The sequence below is a fragment of the Desmodus rotundus genome, chromosome 3, assembly GCF_022682495.2.
Source record: "Desmodus rotundus isolate HL8 chromosome 3, HLdesRot8A.1, whole genome shotgun sequence".
Lineage (NCBI taxonomy): Eukaryota > Metazoa > Chordata > Mammalia > Chiroptera > Phyllostomidae > Desmodus > Desmodus rotundus.
In genome coordinates, this window is record NC_071389.1 from 156,811,929 (window position 1) to 156,837,059 (window position 25,131).

Below are 25,131 nucleotides of genomic sequence, written 5' to 3' on the forward strand. Positions count from 1 at the left end.
CTCTCAAAAAATAAATTACATCTCTTTTAAAAAATCACCCAGGTGACTCAGCCCCTTTTACAAGCCCAGATTTGGTATCCTGCCACTTCTGGCTTTTCCCACAACTAAAATCACCTTCGAAAGGGACAAGATTTCAGACTGTTGGTGAAATTCAGGAAAATAAGATGGGGCAGGTGATGGCAACTGGGAGAAGTGCGTGAGGTCCTAAGTCCTAACTTTGAAGGGGATTGAGGTCTCATTATCCTATGTACAATGTTTCTTGTCTTTTTATTTTCAGTTAGTTCAAAATATTTTTAGAAGCATGTTGTTTAATCTCCAAATATTTTGGGATATTCCAGATATCTTTTTGTTAGTGACTTCTAGTTTAATTTCATGTGATCTGAGAGTATATGAGGTCTGTCCAGAAGGTATCTAGCCATGTAATATGAAAAATAGAGACACTGAAGAAGATACAAATTACAACTTATCAAAATTTGTGGAATATAGCTAAAGCAGTATCTAGAAGAGGGAAAGTTATAGCATGAAATGCATGTATTAGGAAAGAAGATCACTTAAGCTTCTACCTTAAGAAATTAGAGAAGAGCAATATAACCTCAAAGGAAGCATAAGAAAATAATAAAAATTAGAGAAGTCAATTAAATGATAGCAGGGAATCAACAGAAAAAAAACAAGATCAAAAGCTGGTACCCTGAAATATCAATAAAATAGATAAAGCTCTAGGTTAACCAAGAAAATAATTGGAGAAGTCACAAATTGTTAATATCAGTAGTTCTTGCTACTGAGCCCACAGATAGTAAAAAGATAAAAAAGAATATTAATAACTCTATGACACCAATTTGGTAACTTAGATAAAATAGACCAATTGTCTAAAAGACAAAATCTGCCAAAACTCGGTGAGAAACAGATAATCTCAATGAGCCTATGATTATTAAAGGAAATGCATCAATGATTAATAACTTTCTAAAAAATAAAGAACCAGGCCAAGATGGTTTTGCTGGTGACTTCTACCAAATATTAAAAAAAAATACCAATTCTCTATAATTCCTATCTGAAAATAGCAGAGTGAACACTTATAAACTCATTCTACGAGGCTAGCATTACCCTAATACGAAAACCAAACACAGATAGGAAAACTACAAACCATTATCTCTTATGAACATACGTGTAGAAATATACAGAAAAATATTAGCAAATTGAAGCAAAGCATAAAAATTGCATGTAACAATAAAAAATGAGGGATGCACTGTGTCACTATGTGCCCCTACCTTGCTCTGCTGTGCCACTGAGGCTAACTATGAGAGTACTGAATATCTTAAGCTAAGTTAAAAATTTATGTATTTATTCCAGGTATACAAGATTGTTTCAAATTCAAAAATTAATCGATGTATTCTGTCACATCCTCAGGCTAAAAGAAAAATCACATGAACATATTAATAAAAATAGAAAAAGCATTTCACAAAATCTAGTATCAATGGATTACTAAAAGCTCAGCAAAAAATGGGTTATACCACTCCACCACAGGTAATATACAGTGGGTAAATAAACAAATGAAAAGATGCTCAAGATCTTTCATTAATAAGGTAATACAAATTAAAACAGATATGGCACGCATTTATAGAATGGCTGAAATCTAAAAAACGGACAATACCAAATGCTGGTAAAGATGTGGAGCACCAGGAACTCTCATTCATTGTTGGTAGGAATACAAAATGGTACAGTCACTTTAAAAACAGTTTGTCAGTTTCTTACAATGCTAAACATAGTTTTACTACACAATCAAGCAATTGTAATACTAGGCATTTGCCCAAGTGAGTTGAAAAGTTTGTCCACACAAAAACCTGCACACAAACTTTTACAGTAGCTTTACTTAATATTGCCAAAAATCAGAAGCAGCCAAAATGTCCTTCAGTAGGTGAATAGATAAGCAAACTGGTATATCCATACAATGGAATATTATTCAGCAAGAAAAAGAAATGAGTTATCAAGACAGAAAAGAGATGGAGAAATACTAAATACATACAGGGAGGGGCAAAAGTAGGTATGGAAAATAATACAATAATTAATAAATTATAATACAAGAATAAACTCTAGCCCTGACCAGTGTGGCTCAGTTGGGCATTGTTCCACAAAGCAAAACATCCTCAGTTTGATTCCTAGTCAGGGCACATGCCTGGGTTGCAAGTTCAGTCCGCATTCAGGACGCATGCAAGAAGTGACCAATTGCTGTGTCTGTCTCACATCAATATTTCTTTCCCTCTCTCCCTCTCCCTCCTGCCCTCTCTAAAAATACATAAATAAACCTTAAAGGAAAAAAAAGGAATTCTGTGTTTTGTGTATTCACAACTGTACTGCTTAGTGAAAGAACCCCGTCTGAAAAGGCTACACACTGCATGATTCCAACTATATGACATTCTGAAAAAGATGAAACTAAATGGAGAGTAAAAAATCAGTAGTTGCCAGGAAGTTGGAGGAGACATAGTGAGAAGACATAAATAGGTGAAACATGCGGGGTTTCAGGGTGGTGAAACTATTGTATGATTCTGTAATGGTGGATACTATGACATTATGTATTATCAAAATCTACAGAACTATATAACACAAAGACAGAAACCTAATGAAAACTATGGACTTTAGTTAATAATAATATATAACTATTACTCATTAATCATAACATATGCACCACAATAACTCAAGATGTCAATATTAAGGGAAACTATACAGGAAAGAAGAATTGTATGGGAACTCTGCAGTATCTGCTCAACTTTTTATCAACCTAAAACTGCTCTAAAAAATAGTCCATTAATTTTTTAAAAAAAGAATGAATATTATTACTACTATTATATAACTGTTCATTAGGTATTATAATTGGATGAGTGGATAAGAGGTATAAATATAGAAAACCACCAACTGAAAAATGTAACAGAAGTTAAGATCATTTATCATAGCAACAACAGCAAAAAAAAAAAAGAGAGAGAGAACTACAACTAGCAATAAACTTAACAAAGTTGTAGGAAAAAAATCTGTTGGGGTAAAAAAAGACTATGATACCATGGTTGATACCTTTTTCCTATAAGGGGAGAATCAATATTGGAAAAATGTTCACTATGAAGCACAAACCAAAATACCTATTCTTTAAAAACAATTAAAATAAAAATCCCAACACACTTTTTGGAGGATCTCTAGAAACATTCTAAGTTTCATCTAAAAGAATAAATATCTGTGCAGGTTCCAAGTCTGAGTTATACCTCATTCTAATTTCACAAAGTACAATAGTATAGTGCCTGGCACAAGGTTAAGTGCTTGAAAAGATAATGAGAAACACTCTGAAAAAAAGAGGAGTGGGAACTTGCCATAGCCAACATTCCGCATAGGAATTTAGTATATATCAAAGGTGGCAATTCAAATACCTAAGGAAAAGATAAACTTGTTAGTATGTTAGCCATTTGGAAAACAATAAAGCTAGATACATGAAAGTAAATTACAGATGGAACAAAAAAGTTTAAATATTAAAGTAGTGCATGACAACAAAATGTGTATTTTATGCCCTTTAGAAAGAGTTGAGGTCTTTCTAAACATGAGATAAAAACCATTTGTTTTTCTAGTCTGTCAACCGAAAAGTCCGGAAACAATAACCAACTTAAAAGCAACATACCTGTGCCTAGACTAAACACTATTTCCCACTAAAAGACACCAGACGTCCTTGGAGAAATACTTTATTCCAGAAACAGGGCAGCAAATGTGCAAGATAAGCCTAGAACATTTTGTCTAACAGAAAGCAAGGAAGCCATCAAAATCTTATATTAAGATCACAAAGACTTGGAAACCAGCTTGAATAGGTCTGCACTGGCCAAAGATGGGACAATTGGAACATCAGGAAGTATAAATAATAACTGTAATGGATTGAAAGACCTCAAGTATGTTTAAATTCATAAATTTGTTTATAATGATACTAAAAAAAACAAACAAATCTCATGGTCACCTTTGTGTAGTATTAGTAAACGACTCATTTTGAAAATTGCTAAATAAGAGAAATAATCAATAACCTATCTAGCCTTTTCTCTAGGAACTATTTCTCAGAGAAATCCAAGCGTTGATAAAAAGGGAACTGTTACATCTTAAAACCCTTAATGAATAATGGATCTAGGCAATGATTCCCAATGGCTGTTTACCCCACAAAAAGACAAGATATTACGTATCTACTCATGGAAGTACCCAAAGCCATTTCTAAAATAGTCATTATAAAATCAAACCACTATCTGACCAAACATCTGGACCTAACTACCAACTGAGAAAACACAGGGTCAGAGTAACATGCCAAACAATGCCAGCAAAATCCAGATCATGATACTCTACAGGACAAATATCTTGCTTTTATCAACAAAAAAATTGCAAGGAAAAGAATTAAGATGGAAGGGTAAACAACAGATTAAAAGATATTTAAAGAACTTCTCAACTGCAAGTGGTGTTTGAATCTTTTTTTTAAGGTAAATATTTCATTTCTTTTTAGAGAAATGGGAAGGGAAAGAGAGGGAAAGAAATATCGATGTGCTACAGAAACATCAATCCATAGGCTGCCTCTCCCACGCCCCCAACCAGGGATCTGGCCCACAACCGAGGCACGTGCCCTGACCTGGAATCGAACCAGTAACCTTTCAGTTCACAGAGTAACCAACCCACTGAGCCTCACCAATCAGGACCAATGTTTGAATCTTGTATGACAATTCAAATATAAATAAACAAAAGAAAGGAAGAAATGTAAATACTGAGAGGATATTTGAGGAACTCATAATATAAGGTGGGGCAAATGTAGGTTTACAGTTGTGAGTACGAGAAACAGGGTTTAATCTTATATTATTATTTATTAATTATTGTACTATTTTCCATATGAACAACTGTAAACCTGCCCTTCCCCCACCCTGTATTGAAGGGTTTAATGTTACTTTTCTGCAGAGCTGTAGATTATGTTTAAAGAGTGGGGTTTTCATTATTTAGAGATAAAAGCCTTCCGATTAAAAAATAATTACTAATATACAATGATGTAAGAGTGGGTGGCTCAATGAAATAAATCTACATTATATAGACAAAAATCACACATACAAAAAGACCATATAAAGTATGACTGTATCACAGAACTGAAATTAGGTTAAATGTATATTCAAAGTCACTTTAATTCTAGGACAGGATAAAAGCAGTTTTCAGCTAGAAATATTAAGCATTTCACAATAATGTATCAGTGAAGGAAATAATTTTTAGTTCTAAATCTTATGGAAACAAGGAAGACTGTTAAATGTTTTTGATCTGATATTAAAGAAATTACAGCATAGCCACTTAGTAGGCAATAGCTATGACATGTCTTTTTCCACATGGAATTGAAACTAAATATGAATAATAAAAGCCATTTGTCATGCTCTTCTTGTCCTTATGCTCTCGGTATCCTAAACTTCTCACAGTTCCCTAGCTCCTTAAGTAATTCCCTACATTTGTTATTCTGACTAGAATTATTTTTGCATAACAAACTCCTACTCATTCTTCAAGACCCAACTCAAAAGTAATGTCTGTAATGACTTTCTTAACCATTCTAGCATTGTATTAACCACCCACTATGCTTACTTATACTGTACTTTATTTGAGGTTTTTTGGATCTGCTTCCTTTAAGGGCCAAGAGTGATCTTCTTAATCCTAGCTCCTAACACATGCACCCTCCTGGAGGGTGCTCCATAAATACTTAACCTCCACACACAGTAAAAGAGATGGTTGAATTAAATGAATGAAAGAAAAAATGAGGACTTCCGGTCAAGATTGCAGCATAGGTAAACATGGTTCGCCTCCTCACAAAACCACATCAAAATGACAACTAAACTATAAAACAACCACACTCAAAACTGTCACAAATCTAGTTAAATAGAAATCTGACTAGCACGGAATTAAAGAAACCACATCCATCCAGACTGCCAGAAGGGGCAGAGATGCAAAACTGGCTGGTCCCATATCCACATGTGGTAGATAAAAATTCAGGAGGGATATCATGAGAGTGAGGAGTCCCAGCCAAACACAAGGCCACCCAGCCCAGGGTTCTAGTGCCAGGAAGATGAGACCCATAACTTCTGGCTGCAAAAAGCAACAGGGACTGAGTTGGTGGAAGGAACTTCTAGAGTCTCAGGCAGTTCCTCTTAAAGATCAAACACACGGACTTCCTCAGACTCACTTCCTCTGAGCTCCAGCAGCAGGGCAGCAGCTTGAAAGGCAACAGTGTCATACAGGGAGGAACAGAAGCATCTGACATCAAGGTGAGAACTGAGAGACAGTTTTCTCCCAGACAGAAAGATGAGCAGAGGCTATTGTTCCCTTTCTAAGCCCTCTCCCCACAGAGACACGGAGCAGGCGAGTGCCATATCTGAGACTCTATCAACCAGACTAACACTGTTTGCCCTGCCCTGGAGATCCCGAGACTCCATCCCAAAGAATGTATAGGGCTACCCAAGCTGTTAACAGTGGTTTTTCCATATGAATGGTCTTGGCTCATGTTTTACAACTTTCTAAATTCTCTCAAACAAGTAACAGCTGGCCTCAGTGAGCCCCCAACCCCCCTACCTTTTGATGAGTGGCCCCACACCCAGCACTAGCAGCAACCAGCCTAGATTTACAGTTTGGCTTTGCCTGGGAATCTCCAAGCCCAGCACAAGTAGCAGCCATCTCAGATTGCTTTATAGCTCAGGCAGGGTGGCCCTAGGCAGAAAGAACACAGGTAGGGGCTGACCTTGGCCTGCACCATCTCTGAAACCCCAGAGCCTATGCACCCAGTGGACAGCTACAGCCCACGGCAGAGCACCACCACCCTGCCCCTGCACAGCTGATCCTCCATGGCGGGGGTGGAGGTTGGTGGTCAGTGGTCACAGCCAGTCCTTGCAGCTGACTGGCCTAGGCAAATCCCTCCCGTTGACCTTTCAACAGCAACCAAGGCTCAACTACAAGAGGAGGGTGTACTCAGCCCACACAAAGGGCACAGCTCAAGTACCCAGCCTGGGTGATACTGGAGTCGGTGCCACTGGGCCCTACAGGACACCTACTACATGAGGCCACACTTCTGAGACATGGAGTCATAGCAGCTCTACCTAATACATAGAAACAAACACAGGGAGGCTGTCAAAATGAGGAGACAAAGAAACATGGCCCAAATGACAGAACAGAACAAAACTCCCCAGAAAAAGAACTAAACAAAATGGAGACAAGGATTCTACCAGATGCAGAGTTCAAAACACTGGTTATAAGGATGCTCAATGAAAATAGGGAAAGAGCAGAGGAACTTATTGAGAATGTCAACAAAGAGACAGGAAACATAAAAATAAAGATATAAAACATGAAAAAGAACCTGTCAGAAATGAAGAACACAATAACTGACATGAAGAATACATTACAGGTAATCAACAGTGGAGTACATGAGTCAGAGTATCAAATCATTAATTTGGAAGATAAAGAAGCAAAAAACACCCTATTAGAACAGCAAAAAGAAAAAAATAATCCAAAAAAATGAGGATAGTACAAGAAGCCTGAGAGACAACTTTAAGTAAACCAACATTCATATCAGGGGAGTGCCAGAAAAAGAGAGAGACAGCAAGAAATAGAAAACCTATCTGATAAAATAATGATGGAAAACTTCCCTAAGCTGGTGAAGGAAATAGGCATACAAGTCCAGGAAGTGCAGAGTCCGAAAGAAGATGAACCAAAAGAGGCCCACAGCAAGGGAGTTCCCACATGACTGTCAGCTGATTTCTTAACAGAAATGTTGCAGGCCAGCAGGATTTGGCAAGAAATATCCAAAGTGATGAAAAGTAAGGAACTACAGCCTAAGATTACTCTACCCAGCAAAGATATCATTTAGAATTAAAGGATAAAGAACTTCCCAGATAAGAACGTAAAATTTCTTTAAGAAGAAGGAAAAAATAGATAAAAATATTAATAATAAAATGGCAATAAACATGTATCTATCAACAATTACTTTAAATGCAAATGGATTAAATGCTGCTAACATATCGGATGACTGAATGTATAAGAAAACATGGCCCTTACATATGCTGTCCACAAGAGAATCACTTCAGATGGAAAGACAGAGACTAAAAGAAAGTAAAGGGATGGAAAAAGTTATTTCATGAAAATGAAAACAAAGAAAAGCTGGGGTAGCAAAACTTATACCAGACAAAGTAGACTTTAAACAAAGCAGTTCGTCTTCTGAGTATTTATTTGAAGAAACCTAAAACACTAAATCGAAAACACATACGTATCCATATGTTTATTGCAGCATTATTGACAGTAGTCAAAATATGGAAGCAACTTGTGTCCACCATGGATAAAGAAGTGGTGCAAATATACAGGGTGGGACAAAAGTAGTTTTACAATTGTTCATATGGAAAATGATACAAATAATACAATAATTAGTAAATAATAATACAAGAATAAATTCTGTGTTTCACATACGCACAACTATAAAACTACTTCTGCCATACCATGTATCATGGAATATGATTCAGCCATAAAACAAAAATCATGCCATCTGCAACAACATGGATGAACCTAGAAAGTACTGTGCTAGGTTAAATAAGTCAGACAAAGAAAGACAAATACAGATGATTTGACTTGTATGTGGAATCTAAAAAACAAAATAAGCAAATAAGCAGAACAAAAACATACTCATATATACACAGAACATTTTGAGGGGTGCAAGGTAGGGTCATAGGGGATGGGTGAAAGGATGAAGGGATTAAGTACAAATTGGTACAAAATAGTCATGAGGATGTAAAGTATAGCATAAGGGAACATAGTCAATATTATAATAACTATGTATGGTGTCACATGGGTACTTTGTTTTACTGGGGTGATCACTTTGTAAGTTATAAAACTATCTTATCACAGGGTTATACACCTGAAACTAATATGATATTGTATGTCGACTGTAATTTAAAAATAAAAAATATTAAAAATATAATAAAATAAAATGAATTAACCCCTCTAACACCTAAAAACAAACAAAAGAGATATACTAATGACTCCTGCAGATTACTCTGTGACTCACATCTGGTACTAACATATGTCAGATGCTATGACATATAAAAACAAAACAACAAAAAAACTAATACTGAAACACATTCCCTAATAACCTACCACTGCACAATGAAGCTCTTTTATATACATTTCTTAGCTTAGGTGCCACTGGATCTATATAACATAAAATATTTTTTGCTCAAAGTGGTTTAAAAAGAAAATTTTAATGAAACTATAGATGATAGAAATTTGAATATAAAAGCATTCTAAAACAAAGAACATTTATGTATATCAAATAAAATTGCCGTTTACTTTTTACAAGACTGCCACAGACACATGAAGTTGTGTCCAGGTTTCCTCACTGGATCCCCATGTTGACTAGATGCACTGAATGGAGAAGGCTGGGAACTGCTAGGCTGGCTCTGTACTTGCACAGCTGGTGAAGGCGTCACAGGAGTGTTCTGTGGAAAAGCACAACCACACTGTTTGTGAAACAACATAAAAAAACATTTTTAATATAAGCTTATGTTTGACTACACTGATAGTTGTACACTCCTAATATGAAATTTACATTTGTAGTTTTAATGACTATCTTTTAAAAATAATTTTTAAATATTTAGAAGTTATTTAAGATAACCATTCTTACAAAAATATTTAGGAAGTAATTTTCTTGTATTTCATATAAACCAGAGTCACGATCACGCTGTTGCTGTTGTTGTAGAATATACATTATTTAGATTAAAGTTTTTTATATTAATAAAATTAGGTAGAAAGACACAATTATAGATTAAAATGAGAAATAAGTCTACTGTAAATGCACCCATTTGATTTACTTATGTATATTACTCAAATCAACTGCAAATTATCATTTCTTTGTATATTTCCTTTTAGATTTTGTAAAAAATGTAACATAAAACAGTGTATAGTAAAAAGCAAATAAAATTTCAGATATCGCCCTGACCAGTGTGCCACAGTTGGTTGAATATTGTCATACAATGAAAGCAAAAGGTCACCAGTTTGAATCTCAGTCAGGGTACATGAATGGGTTGCAGGTCAGGTCCCGGGTTGGGGGCTTGTAAGATGCAACCAACTGATTTTTCTCTCACATGTTGATGTTTCTCTCCCTTTCTCCCTCCCTTCCTCTGTCTCCAAAACTAAATAAAACATGTATAAAGGACACATGGAAAAAGCCAAAGGGGACTAGGATCCAGAGTGGGAGGTGGGGATGGCTGGGGTGTGGGGGAGCGGTGGGGGAAAAATGGAGACAACTGTACTTGAACAACAATAAAAAACAATTCAAAAAAAGAGAGAAAACTTCAGATTTAAAAATATAATGTAATTGTATAAGTAAAATTGTTGTAAATATTATTTTGCAATAAGATATTTTAATGAACAACTTTAGTTTTTAAAGTTGCTCAGTTACAACTTTTGATGATAATACAGAATTTTAATTGTAGGCATAAGCCCTAAAATTTAAAAAAAAATCCTCACCTGAGAATATGTTTATTGATTTTAGAGGAAGAAGGAAGAGAGGGCGAGGGAGACAAAGACACACTGATGTGAGAGAAAAATATTAATTGGTTGCCTCCCATACGTGCCATGACTGGGGATGGAACCCACAACCTAGGTATGTGCCCTGAATGGAAATGAAACCTGTAACGTTTTAGTGTATGCTGCAGGGGTGTCCAACTTTTTGGCATCTCTGAGCAGCACTGGAAGAAGAGTTGTCTTGGGCTACACATTAAATACACAAATATGAACAAAACTGATGAACAAGAAAGAAGTTTTAAGTAAATTTAGGATTTTGTGTTGGGCCACATTCATAGCCATCACAGGTTGGACACTCATGAATTAGGCAACACTCCAATCAACTGAGCCACTGAGCCAGGGCACAGGTTAAGACTTTAAATATAAGCTGTTTTTCCCCTTCTATATCCCATTCTCTTCCCTCTGAAAAACACATAAGTAAATTATTATTAATGTATCTTCAAACAATTTGAGGCAATATATTTTCTTTCAATCCTTAACTCAGATTTCATTCATAACATAACACAAAAAGAAAAATAATATTGAATTTCTCATCAAAATGGCATACCATTTTCAAAGCACTGTTTAAAGGCAATAAATGTAAACTTTGAGAAAATATTAAATATACTTGTTAGTTTATGAGAATATTGGAAATACTTGGGCCAAAGATATATTTTTAAAAGCCTCAGATTAAAAATTATAACTTTGTTTTAAACAGATAAAACACAAACATGTAAGACTATAGCATAAAAGTGAAAAAAGAGAACTGCCTTGGCTAGTGTGGCTAAGCTGATTGGGTGCCATCTAGCAAACCAAAAGATCACCAGTTCCATTCCTGGTCAGGGCACATGCCTGGGTTGCAGGCCTGGCCCCTAGATGGGGTGCATGCAAGAAGTAACTGATCACTGTTTCTCACATTGACGTTTCTCTCCTCTTTCTCCCTACCTTCCCCACTAAATCAATCAATCAATAAAATCTTTAAAAAGAAGAAAATAAAATGCTGAAAAAGTTCTTAGAAATGTGAAGTCATAAAAGCTTTTGCATTTCAAGGTCTAAGAAGAAAAATCTACTTTTGTGATGCGATTGAAATTATTTCTGTAATAGGATCCCACCCTTAAGATTTTTACAATATTGTTAGTGAGAAAACATACCTGCGTGAAAAACATGCATTTTAGGACAATACAGGTGTGTGTCATGGATAAGATGTGAACTTTACAGCTTCAAAGATCTGGACTCAAAATTCAATTTGCCTTTTAACTAGCTTTGTGACTTGGGCAACCTACTTAACCTCTCTGATCCTTAGTTCCATCATCTATAAAGTGTAAGTAATAAAATCTGTCTTACGGGATGATGGTAAGACTAGAGAAATTATGCATAAAGACCCTAGCTCTATATTCTCAAAAAATGGCAATTGCATTATTATTATTCTACTAGATAAGTCCAGAAGGGAAACCAAATTTTGGAGGAAAGAGGATTGATTTTATTTTGGGGACAGTGACAGATCAACAGCTACAAATGTCTATCAAAAGAAGTTATTGCTGGAAACATGTATTTAACAAGCATTCACCTGAAAATTCCTAAAGGCAAATTAGGTATTTTACTGACCATCTTGTCATATATTTGTAAATATTTATAAATTAAGCTTTTTTTTATTTTGATAAGGACTAACAAATCTTTATACTATTTTATTTAATTGTGGAACTCTTTTTGGTATCACATAGAAAATTTAATAATAGGAAATCATAGGGTATTTTAACTCCAAGTGAAAGTTGTAGCAAGGATTAATGAAGTTAATTCAAGCTGTTAAGTTAAGAATACATAAGTTCCAACCAAGATGGAAGCGTAGGTAGAAACACTTCCCTTCCTCACACAACCAAAAGGATAACAACCAATTTAAAAATAATAAACTACCAGAACTGCCAGAAAATAAAACTGAATGGAACTCCAACAAACAAGGAGTGAAAGAAACATTCATCCAGACCAGTAGGAGGGGCAGAGATAGGCAGCTGGCAAGGTGGCAATGGCATGGACAAGGCATGGGCTGGCTGACCCAGAAACTAAGGACTCAAAACCTCTAGCTGTGGAATTCTGTGGGGATTGCGAAGGTGAGAGAAACTCCCAGTCTCCTGGGAGAGTCGTGGGAAAATGGGGCTGGACCCGAGCAAGCCAGCAGCATTGTTCCCTCTCTGACCCTCCCCTACAGACAGCCACACAATGCAGCAGAGGGTTGCCACTCCCAGCAAATACCTAAGGCCCCACCCTTATAACATAGCAGGTATTCTGAGAAAAAGAAATATGGCCCAAATGAAGGAACGGATCAAAACTTCAGAAAAAGAGCTAAGTGGCAAGGAAATAGACAATCTATCAGATGCAGAGTTCAAAACACTGGTAATCAGGATGCTCACAGAATTTACCGAGCTTAGTTGCAAAATGAAGGAAGAAGGGAAGGCTACACAAAGTGAAATAAAGGCAAATGCACAGGGAACAAACGGAGAAGGGAAGGAAACCAGGACTCAAATCAATGATTTGGAACCGAAGGAAGAAATAAACATTCAACTGGAACAGAATGAAGAAACAAGAATTCAAAAAAATGAGGAGAGGCTTAGGAACCTTCGGGACAACTTTAATGTTTCAACATCCAAATCATAGGGATGCCAGAAGGAGAAGAGGAAGAGCAAGAAATTGAAAACTTAAATTTGAACAAATAATAAAGGAGAACTTCCCCAATCTGGCAAAGGAAAGACTTCCAGAAAGTCCAGGGAGCTCAGAGAGTCCCCAACAAGTTGGACCAAAAGAGGGCCACCCCAAGACACATCATAATTAAATTGCCAAAGGTTAAAGATAAAGAGAGAATCTTAAAAGCAGCAAGAGAAAAGGAGACAGTTACCTACAAAGGAGTTCCCATAAGAATATCAGCTGATTTCTCAAAAGAAACTTTGCAGGCAAGAAGGGGCTGGAAAGAAATATTCAAAGTCATGAAAGACAAGGACCTACATCCAAGAATATTCTATCCAGCAAAGCTATCATTTAGAATGAAAGGGCAGATAAAGTGCTTCCCAGATAAGGTAAAGCCAAAGGAATTCATCATCACCAAGCCCTTATTACATGAAATGTTAAAGGGACTTACCCAAGAAAAAGAAGATGAAAACAATGAACAGTAAAATGACAACAAACTCACAACTATCAAAACTGAACCTAAAAAACAAAAACAAAAACTAAGCCAACAACTAGAACAGGAACAGAATCACAGAAATGGAGATCACATGGAGGGTTATCAGTGGGGAGAGGGAGAGGGAGAGGGGGAGAAAAAGTACAAAGAATAAGAAGCATAAATGGTAGGCATAAAATAGACAGGGGGAGGTTAAGAATAGTATTGGAATTAGAGAAACCAAAGAACTTATATGTAGGACCCATGGACATGAACTAAGGGGGGGGATGGATGCTGGAGGGAAAGGGGGGTACAGGGCAGAGAGGGGATAAAGGGGAGAAAAAATTGGGACAAATGTAATAGCATAATCAATAAAATGTACTTTTAAAAAAAAGAACACATAAAAGATATGTTAACCAAATGCAACGTACAGAAAACTTGTAAATCCTAATTCAAGCAAGTATGTTTTGAGATGACTAGGGAACACTGAACGTGAACTGGGTGTCAGAGAATATTAAGAAATTGATATTTTTGTTAGGTAGGGATATGTTAATGGGAAATGTACATTTAAAAATACTTAACTATTAGAGAAATATATACTGAAGTATTCATTGGAAAAATGAAATAATATTTGGGATTTGTTTTAAAGTACTTCAGGAAAAAAAATAAAATGGTGGAGGGGAGTAGATGAAACTACAAAGACAAAATGATTTAAGATGAATAATATTTAATCTAGGTGGTACTCAAATGGGGGCTTCCTGGCTCTACTTTTGTGTATGTCTAAAAAGTTTCACAATAAATAGTAAACAAAAAACAAATTAAATAAAGCAAAATATATCAATGAAACAAAATAATCAAAGTAGTTATAGATCATATCAAGTGAGAAATTCTAAGAAACATATTTTCTTTGACCATGAGTTATTATTTTTAGGATCCCTCCTTAAAAATTATACATTTCTGTCAACAAAGTTTTTAAAATAGGTTGTATTGTATTGTATGTTTTTCAAAGTACCATTTAAATTAATTATGTTTTAAGAGTAGGTCTTTTACATGAGAATGCAATATATATTTTTTTCAGGATGTAAGTTTACTTTCTCTTTACATTATTGTTTGCTGTGACTTGCCAAATCATTAACCCTAATCATAACTGAAATGTAAATGTAAAAGTAGACTTCAAAGTGATGATTTTTGGAATGATCAGTCTTGAGCAATATTCTATGTCACAGGTCTACTCTGGTCTACTCTATTGAGAATGAACTAATATTTAATATTAGGTTTTTTTTTTTTAATTAAAGCAGTAAAGGCACAACTCCCATATTGAGTAACCAGATAAGTAAAATTACACAAAGGATATGAAACAATTCTATCATTTCTTTTGTATGTACAAAACCTTAAAATGTTATTTAATGTAGCAGTTTTGGGGGAGCAAAGATACTGCATTTTGTTAAAGAAATTAGGATCTTGCTTTCCTTTATCACCTTTTCAAGAGTAAATTAAAGACTGAAAATTCTAGATTACTCTAATATTTCCAGATATAAAATTTGGATTTTGAGGCTCTTGAATCTTTACTTTCTTATGAATATTAAACTTTAAAGACCTTAAAATAAATTTAATTTTAAAATTTAAACATTTTAATCTGGTAGAAAAACCACAGTCATAATCTATTTTGCTCAAAATAAATTCTTTACTAAAAAAGTAAGAAAATAGTCCTGGCTGGTGTGGCTCAGTGGATTGAGTGCTGGCCTGTGAACCCAAGGGCCACTAGTTTGATTCCCAGTCAGGGCACATGCCTGGGTTGCAGGCCAGGTCCCCAGTAGGGTTCACACAAGAGGCAACCACACATTGATCTCTCTCTCTCTCTCTCTCCCCCCCTCCATCCCTTCCCCCTCTCTAAAAATAAATAAATAATAAAATCTAAGGAAAAAAAAAAAGAAAATATGTGTTCAATTCTACATAATTTTTAAATGTTTTGCCCTGGCTGGTGTAGCTCAGTGGATTGAATGCAGGCCTGCAAACAAAAAGGTTGCTGGTTTGATTCCCAGTCAGGGCACATGCCCAGGTTTCGGACCAGGTCCCTAGTAGGGGGTACGTGAGAGGCAACCGCACACTGATGTTTCTCTCCCTCTCTCCCTCTCTCTCTAAAAATAAATAAATAAAATCTTAAAAAAATGTTTTATTGAGTGATTGATGTATTGATTTTGGATACAGAGGAGGGGAGCAATGAGAGAGAAGAAACACTGATTTGTTGTTCCACTTTTCCATGCATTATTGGTTGATTCTGATTGGGGATCAAACCCACAACCTTGGCACATGGGGACAATGGTCCAATCAAGTGAGCTACCCTGCTAGAGCTCTTGCTACACATTTTGAAAGCCACTTATAAAATAAAGCTGATTGAGGTAAATAATATGATGAATAAACCAGACACCATGATACCTACGGTCTAACTGAAAGAACTGGTAAAGTGTATTCTAAAGAAGAGTTAAGTAAGGAAAGATACTTTCAAACACTTGTTAGGAACAAGAAATAGATTTACTCTAACTTTGTCTAAATGTACAGATCTTTAGAGAACAAGACAATAACAGAAATCACCAGAAAATACGTGATCTTTGTGTGGGTGGGAAATTTACTTCAATACTGAAAAATGAGGGTTTTGCACAAGACAGTATCTAAGGCTCTTTCTGCTCCTAATTTTCTTAAACTACTAAGTTCTTTTTCTCTTATTAAATATAAATCTAGATAATCAGTACATTCTAAGCCTCTCTGGCAAGAACACATTGAAATGTAAAAAAAAAATTACATTAAGTGGTAATATGTTTTAGTTATTACAATGTGCTTCTAGTCTACAAATTTGAACGCTGGTACTTAAAAAAAAAAACAATGAAATCTTATTCTCATGGCTTTTGCTAAAATTATCTATTACTATCACAAGATGCTGTCTCCTTAAGGATACAGATCTGCTTGCTTTTGGGTTGAGTAACTTTTTAAGCTCAAATTTCTATATGTCAACCAAATACCAATTTTAGAAATAAAGAATGTTGCTATTTTAAATAAATTACATTCTTGGGGAGAATACAAAGAAATTTAATACACAAGGAAAGGAGGAACCAGGAAGATACCATTCACAGTGTTACACAGCACCATTTCATGAATGATTACTGTGTGAAGGACAACTGGGGGCAGCGTATCAAAAATACTTTAAATAGACACATTCTTAACTAAACTATTTTTATGTACAAGAATTTGGCATGTGATCATACCATGGAATTAATAGATATAAATATGATCAACATGTGCTTTACATGCTCCTGAAAAAGATAAGTCTTTTGGTAAGTATTTTAACTAAAATTTGTTTCATATTTTTATTCACTTTTTTAAAAAACATGCCAATCTAGTTTTATACCTCAAAAATATATCAATTCATATAGTGGAAGAGGGTGGGCCTTTGAGAAACAGTATCCTGTATGTTGCACTTAACTTGCAAATATAACAGAATGAAAATAAATTATGAATAAAAAATTTGCCTTGTGCCCTGGCTGGTGTGGCTCAGTGGATTAAGCACGGGCCTGCAAACCAAAGGGTTGCTGGTTCGATTCCCCATCAGGGCACATGCCTGGGTTATGAGCCAGGTCCCCAGTAGGGGGTACGTGAGAGGCAACCACACATTGATGTTTCTCTCCCTCTCTCTCCCTCCATCCCTTCCTCTCTCTCTAAAAATGAATAAATAAAATCTTTTAAAAAATTTGCCTTGAAGTGCTTCTCGAAAGTATAACTTACTTTGTATTTATATTACAGTGCCTAGGTAAATCTACTGAAATACAAAATCAATGGTCATATCATTTACTTTCATATATTGTTCTTGTTTATTGCTTTTTCCTGTAATGAAATCAATATAGCTGATTAAGGGGAGTGAGAAGGAATAAACTCAAGAAAAGAAAAATGAAAAAACAAAACAAAACAATAGTATTAGGAAGGATTACCTGTTGGCCATTCTCTGTAGGGACATTTCCATGCAGTCTTTCTACCTCTGAGCATTCTGCAAGTCTGGAAGTCCCTTCTTGGGGTCCAGGTGCCTCCTTAACATCCCCAGACCCCTTAATATGGTGGAAATAAGGTTTGGCTTAAAAATCACATTTAAAATCCTCTATTTCATCTATCCCTTTAAGGTACCAATTCCAATGTAAAATGGTGTTAAACCAAGGTCTAAAATGCAACTTTAAGAGAATATAAAAAAATTTAAAGAATCTGGGCAACAATGAAAATGGTTTTCTATTTTAAGCAGGCTTACAAGAAGGCCCAACAATCTACCCTTCAAAGGAAACTTATGATGTCATCTTGAACAGATGATCACTTTGTAGCCTTTATAGGTACTTTATCCTACACAGGAAGACAAAATATATCTCACCATTATTGGGTGTCTAACTATGTAGCACAGATTGTGCTAAGTACTATACAAAAGAAGGCTGGTTCTTGATTCTCATAGACATCATGTATACATACATCTCTTTTTTCTCTGCAAAGTTTTAAATTTCTTCATGCCAACCAAATACCAATTTTAGAAAGAATGAATGTAGCTATTTTAAATACACTACAAGGTTAGTACCCAGTTTTCAGATTAGGAATAAAATGGATTCATTTTATGGCTTGAATTAGATGCATATAAATCCAATGTATTAAGTAAAGAGTTTTTGCATATATGTCCTAAAATCATTATTTAGAGGTACTCACATCCTGTAACATAACAGTTCAAGTAATCAGTATGTTAGATATAAAAAAGCTTTCTAGAATTTTGCAAAAGAACCTTTTAGAATAGTGGAGACATGGGTTAAGAACATGAGTTTTGATTTCACACACAGCCAGGTTTCGGTCATGGCACTACCTCACATTTGTGGTAACCAATATGAGGTCAACATATTGGTGATCTTGGGGCCTCATCTCTATAATTAAAATTTTTACCTAATAGAGTTGTGAGGGTTAAATGAAAAAAATGCTTTAGTGCAATGTTCTTAGCTCAGGTCCTAGCCTTAGGTAGTATTGTTTTTGTTACTTTGGTATCATTATGGAATATAACCATACTGGAAGGTTAAAGATACAAAAAAAAAAGAAAAAAAAAAAGGATTGATAAACAATTCCACAGTAATGGTGTTTTTCTCTAATTTGGCTTTACTTTATTATAACTAAAAAACAGCAGGCACATAATCAAGATGAAGTGGGAGATTATTAAATATAAGAAAAATTATAATAACTAACTGAATGCTTACTGTATGCTACACATCCCACTATTTAACATTTTTTAGCATTTAATTAATAAAAAACTTGTAGAAATTTGAGTACAAATGATTTAATATTTTCCAGCCAAACTCATTATTAATTATGGCCTGTACATACATCCACTAAAGAACACTCAACCTATTTAGGTACCCTAAAATAGATTTAAGCAATACTAACATATGAATTACAATCTTGTTATGCCCCCAGAGCAGCACTGTCCACCTGGCTTTGTCCATTCACATGAACAAAGATGTATATTAGTAGGTGAACTATTCTGAAGCAAGGGACTCTTTTTTTCCCTCATCTTTCATTTGCTTCCTCCCCTTACCCGACACCTAGATTTGGTACCAATGCCAACAATGGCCACAGATCTGCTATTGTCACCAAAGCACAGAGAAGAAACCCAAGCCAGAAGAGTGCTGGCAGAATTGGCAATAGTCATGGAAGGTTCTGGTTCTGTAGTAATCAGGAAAAGAGTGAAGGAGAAGTAATCCAGGAAATAGGTGAGAACCAAAACTCTAAGTGAACCCCTAGTTTCAGTAGAAATAGCATATAGGATTGTCCTTAAAATCTTTAAAAGCTGACTGGACCCTTAATACAATAGCACTAACCTAGAAAACACATTTCTTTACAAAGGCATGTAGATGGAATAGTAGGTATCAAAGAGGGAAGAGCAGAAACATGACAGTAGAGCAAAGGAGTAAAAAACACAAAATAATATCAAACAGCTGAAACAAATTGAAATTATAAATAATACTTTTTAAACAAACAATAAAGGCTACTAATTCAGTATATAAATATAATAAGAACACACTCGATAAAATTTATCTCTTTTACAGAAGTACTGCGAAAAGAGCCCAAAAAACCACACATGTCAAAATCAAATACAGAAATTCCCTTTTTGGGGACTGTTAGCAACATTCCCCTACCCCAAATTCCAAAAAGGACACTAAGTTACATTTTAAAAATTCTCCCAAAGATTAGATTACAAGTGCTTCTCTATCTTCTGTCTACAAAATTACCAATTTGGGTTTATAACAAAATAGAAGGAGTCTTTAAACTATATGCTAAATCAGTGACCTAGTTCATCTCATGGCACATGTAAACTAATTACTAAAATTCTGTGGCATACCAAAAAATACATTTTCTGCCGATCTGACCAAAAAAATAGGTATTATTTTGATTCATTCATCCCAGACAGCTATTGTGCTGGCTGTTGTCATTTTTTTAATTCGATAATCTAAGGGAAAAGAGGTCAGTGCCCCTGACTAAACAGGTATTGCATATTTAAAAAATTCTTGCGGCATGTGCCATAGTACACAGGTTGAAAATCTCTGTGCTAAGTTGACAATTGAAAACTGTTTAACATTACAAAAAAAAACCCCCCAAAAAACACCCACCAGAAAAACAAAAGAGCACCACAGGTTGAGTACATCAGTGAACTAACACTTCAAGACATGGAAAAACAGTACATTTCCCCCTAAAATCATTATTTCTGTATCAGAATTTTTAAGAGCAATGGGATAGAATGACTTACCTGTGGGACCACATTCTGTACATATGATGGTGGATGTTGCTGCTTTTGATGAACAGCACTTTCTATTGCTACTTTAGCTACAGTGCTTGGATCTGCTCCTGCCGGCACGGCAACCATTGTTGCACTGCAGCCAGCATTGTTGGGGTCACTGATTGTAACAATTCTAACGCCTACTTTATTTGGAATTCCTGTGACTGTTTCCCTATCATTATCCTCTGCTGGCCTTTTTACAGTTTTGCATTCTGCTGTGCCATTTGTAGACCGAACGTCAGATGATAGGGCAGGAGAATGGGACACTCTTGATCCTGAGTGGGGAACTACCATTTGATGCCCCTGTATAACAGAGGTTGTAGAATGTGGTGAGACAACTACACTTGGGCGTTGCTGAGGCACATCTGAATTCAAACTTGAAGCTAGAGGTCCATTAGGCAAATCAGTACCACTAAACTGCTGTGTTGCCACACTTGAAGCTTCCTGCATACTGCTCACAGATGGTGAACCACCCAAAGTTAATACAGGTCCATTAGAAATTCTTTCTAGTTGATCACCTTTGGCAGTATCTTGCTGAGTGGCATCTAAAGTCCCTTGCGGTTCCATTGGAGATATCTCACCATTTCCTACATGATTGGAAGTTTTGTGATTTGGAATGTTTTTGCTTAAATGGGAACCGTCTCCTTTATCAAAATCACAGATTCCATTAACTAAAGGTTTTCTCAAATCACTTTTGATATCCTGCATGTCCATTTGTTCTGAGTTCTGTTTTCCAGATGCTCCATTCTCACCTAATTCTAATGATGGCCCATTACTAATTAGTGAGCACTGATTAGCCTCACTTTGAATTTTCCCTGAGTTTGAAGGAGGTAGACTTGAGTCACTGTACTTTCTTCCATTTAAAAGACTTCCCACCTGCATTTCATTTTCCTTTGTATCCCCATTGCTGGTGTTGGTAGTTCCTCGTCGGCAGGACGGGTTCTCCATGACTTCAATTTTACGTTCATGAACATGTAAACCTGTTGCTTCTTTTGCTTCCTCCTCCTTTTGGCAAATTATTTTATCACCTTTGAATGGGGGAGTAGCAGTAGTACAAGATGATTGTCCAGCTGGAGATGCTTGACTGGCTGGAAGTGTTTGCACCTGAAGTCCAACTCCTGCCTGGGTCCCACTCATGGTGATTCCTGCTGGAGCAATGAGCTGAGTTGCATTTCCCTGACTCACAGTTGCAGTTGCAAAACTTGTATTTGGCACAACTGTTATGGTTACCTGGTTTCCAGAAGTCCCTTGGAAAATGGTTGCTGGGCTATTTGAGATCAGTGGGCCTGGTAATATTTGTAAGTTTGAGATGGGCACGGTTTGCACTCCCCCTGTGGGTGGCATTGGACTTTGGACCAATTGAACATTTTGCTGCCCAACCAATAGCTGCTGTGCTGGAGTTTGCCCCTGAACTCCAAAACCTGCTGCTTGGTTATTGGCCACCTGGTATACCACCTGAGGGCTAGGAGCTCTTGCATTATTAGGGGGAGGAACCTGTGGAGCTGGGAGAATAAGCTTACCACCTGGAGTTGAAGGACCACGTTTTGGAAGCAGCAACTGTTTTATCAGACTTGACTCACCAGAGGCAGGCTGACCAACTCCTGCATTTGTTTGCTGTGGTTGAACTTGCATCTGTACTTGTTGTGGCTGCTGAACTTGTACCTGTACCTGTTGAGGTGGGGGTGCTGGTGAATGCTGCTGCTGCTGCTGCCTTTTCACAGATAGCATTTGACTGACAGTAGGAGGTGGTCCCTGTGATTGAGGGGTGGAAGAAGATGACATGGCAGTAGGGACTTGGTTATTAGAAGCTGGGACAGGTGATGGTGAAGAAGATGGAGTTATGCTTGGTTGTCCAGTTAGCTGAACTGTCTGACCAGCTGGAAGAGCTGCTGGATTAGCAAGAACAATTTGGTGAATAGCTGGTGCGTAAGTTTGACCTTGTTGAGCTGGCTGGCTTACAATCACTACACTTTGTTGGGTTGGCTGCTGTGGTTGTTGAATAGGCTGTTGTACCACCGTTGACGAAACTTGCTGAGAAGGGAGAGGTTTTGGTGCAATGTTTTGAAACCCTACCCTTGAGGGTTGTGGACTCGGGACACCAGCAATGGTAACCATTTGTCCTGTAGCTACCTGAAAATTCTGTACTGAAGTTGCTGAGACAATATTGGATGCAGAAGTTGTCACATACTGTGGAGGTGCTATGATAACAGTGTCTTGTGGCTGGCTACCAGCTGATGTCTGTTGAGATGAAGTTTGCACAGGTTGGGGTGATGTGGTGATTAACTGTTGACCTTGTGAAACTGTAGAAGTACATGCTGGTATGGTCTGTACTCTGCCAAATATATGACTTTGTGGGACAGCTTGTTGAATTACAGTAACAGGAGTGCCAGAAGGTATCTGACCCGGTACCACTGTGTGTAATGGAGACTGTTGTGGAATTACCGATGGATGGTGAAGCAATGTCTGGGAATTTACAACTGTAACAGGCTGTGGCCCTGTACTATGATTCTGAACCACAGAACTCTGTGCAGCTCCTCCTCCCACAGCAATACTGACAGGAACTGCTGTCTGGGGTATAGAATTCTGGATTACTGTAGCCTTAACAACTTCACAAGGAATTGGAGCTTTATTCTGAATGACAGTCACCGGAGCATTTTGCTGCTGGTGGGTATGAACTGAAGGATTTGGTGGAATTCTTGAAACAGTCTGTGCCATAGTATGAACACCTTGTACTGGAAAAGACATTTGTGTTGCAGTCAAATTTGAAGATTGGTTTGTAACAGGAGTCCTCTGAAAATGGTTTCCTACAGTTTGTGGTCCATGAGGGATTCCTGAAAATATAGAGAAAAAGTGAAAATTTACAATGAAGTGACTGAAAAGCTGCATGTAGGAATTATTTTACTTAATAGAAGAGAAAATAGTTTTAAGAAATTAATATCTAGCAACTCTGCATCTGGAAAAACAAGGAAAAGTTATATATTTTAATGTATATCATATATATTTTATTAACTTGATAAGATTTAAAACAATACAAATTAATACCTGCAGGAGAAGGACTTGAAGACATATCAGGAACAGAATCAACACGAACAACAGGAGTAGAAACTGGTTGCTGCTGATAGTACATCTGAATGGGAAGTGGTATAGCCCTCCGTTTTACTCCTACTACATGAATATGCGCTTGCCCGCTGTTACTGGAATCCTCCACTCTCTTCACTGAATGATTTGGAAACACCGTTCTGTAAAGTACACAATACTCAGTTTTGATAACTAGCACACTAGCAAAAAAACACTATCTTCTAACTATGTTTACACGAACAGCAGCAGCGTACTCATTGCTACTTATGTATGAACCAGTGTGATTCATATAGCTATATTCTACAAGGGTGGGAAGCAAAGAAAAATATAAAAGATCAATTCTCCAATTTTTAAAGTCATCATTTATTAACATTGTTGGGTTTTAAACAATTCTACTGCATATGCAATGAACAAAAAAGCTGCATGTAGGCAATTCCTATTTTACGAACTTGGCAAAATGTCAGAGCCTTAATATTTGAAGAGAGTGCTGCCATGTCTTTAACGTATTTAAAAGTAGGTAGAAAAAAGGAGAAAACTTAATCTCTTCCTTCTGTCTTTGATAAACCGCATTATGTCCAAACACAAACACCAGATGTGATGTCCAAAATTCCCCTGAATTTAAACTTCCACCATACTACAACCTAACCATACGGAATTTTAAGTAGTGAAGATATTTATAGGTATATTCTCAAGAACAAGAGATGTGGTAAGTGATACAAACTGACTTTAAAGTTAAGGACTATGTATCCTACCTAAGACATTTATAAAATCCAGTTGATGTTAGAATTCCACCACGAGCTAATTTACTGCAAGTTGAGAGGTACTCAGAATACATTTCTGCTCGAGAGACAGAACAATCTGGATTTACTTCAAAATGAGCATTTAGCCTAAAAGAGAAAAATAAACAGCATTATGCAAGACACTATAGGAGAGTCTATATTTAAGTACGCGAAAACCATTTAAAGGCAATGTATTATAAACTAATAATTATGTTTTGTCAAATATTACTGTCTCATATATTATTAGCAAAAATACTTGCTAGGTTTCAGTTACACTAAATCAGATAAAGAGATTAACTATTTAATCATACTTATTATAATGCAAACCATCTCTAACAACAAAATAAAAACTGTGCTCACATCCCATCGAGGGCAGGCAACAAATATCCTACAACAAATAGTTTTATTTAGTGAATATCTACTCAGGTTCCTGGCTTCTAATAATCAAAATATAACAGAAGTTCCCAATGATGAGCTACTGGAGATATGGAAAATGGAGGGAAAACTGAAGTTAAACTTTGTTTGGCTGTTGGATGAAGTTCCTTTAGAAAAAAACTTACCCAAGCTTCCAACTACTCCCTAAAGTGATACTTCCCATGCTGCACACTCCCATTCCCCACTTCAGAGACTTCTATTCTTAATCCTGCACAAATTAATTCAAACTTCAGTTTCTTTTTCATAAAGCAATTTCCATTTATAAGTTAGGACTGGAAGCCTAGTTATCC

At 36.3% G+C, this 25,131-nt stretch overlaps 1 protein-coding gene across 2 annotated transcripts in view; it reads right to left on the minus strand.

Moving 5' to 3' along the window:
* The window catches only part of ARID2 (AT-rich interaction domain 2), a 159,342-nt gene that overhangs the window by 27,579 nt on the left and 106,632 nt on the right, over positions 1-25,131 (minus strand). Inside the window, exons 13-17 of one of the 2 annotated variants that reach the window (XM_045184298.2) lie at positions 24,380-24,514; positions 23,592-23,788; positions 20,520-23,380; positions 17,692-17,805; positions 9,349-9,497 (exon numbers count right to left, since the gene is read on the minus strand). In XM_045184298.2, coding sequence (XP_045040233.1) covers positions 9,349-9,497; positions 17,692-17,805; positions 20,520-23,380; positions 23,592-23,788; positions 24,380-24,514 — 3,456 coding nt within the window. The remainder of the gene's footprint in view (positions 1-9,348; positions 9,498-17,691; positions 17,806-20,519; positions 23,381-23,591; positions 23,789-24,379; positions 24,515-25,131) is intronic. The other variant, XM_024575616.3, reaches the window with a different exon arrangement.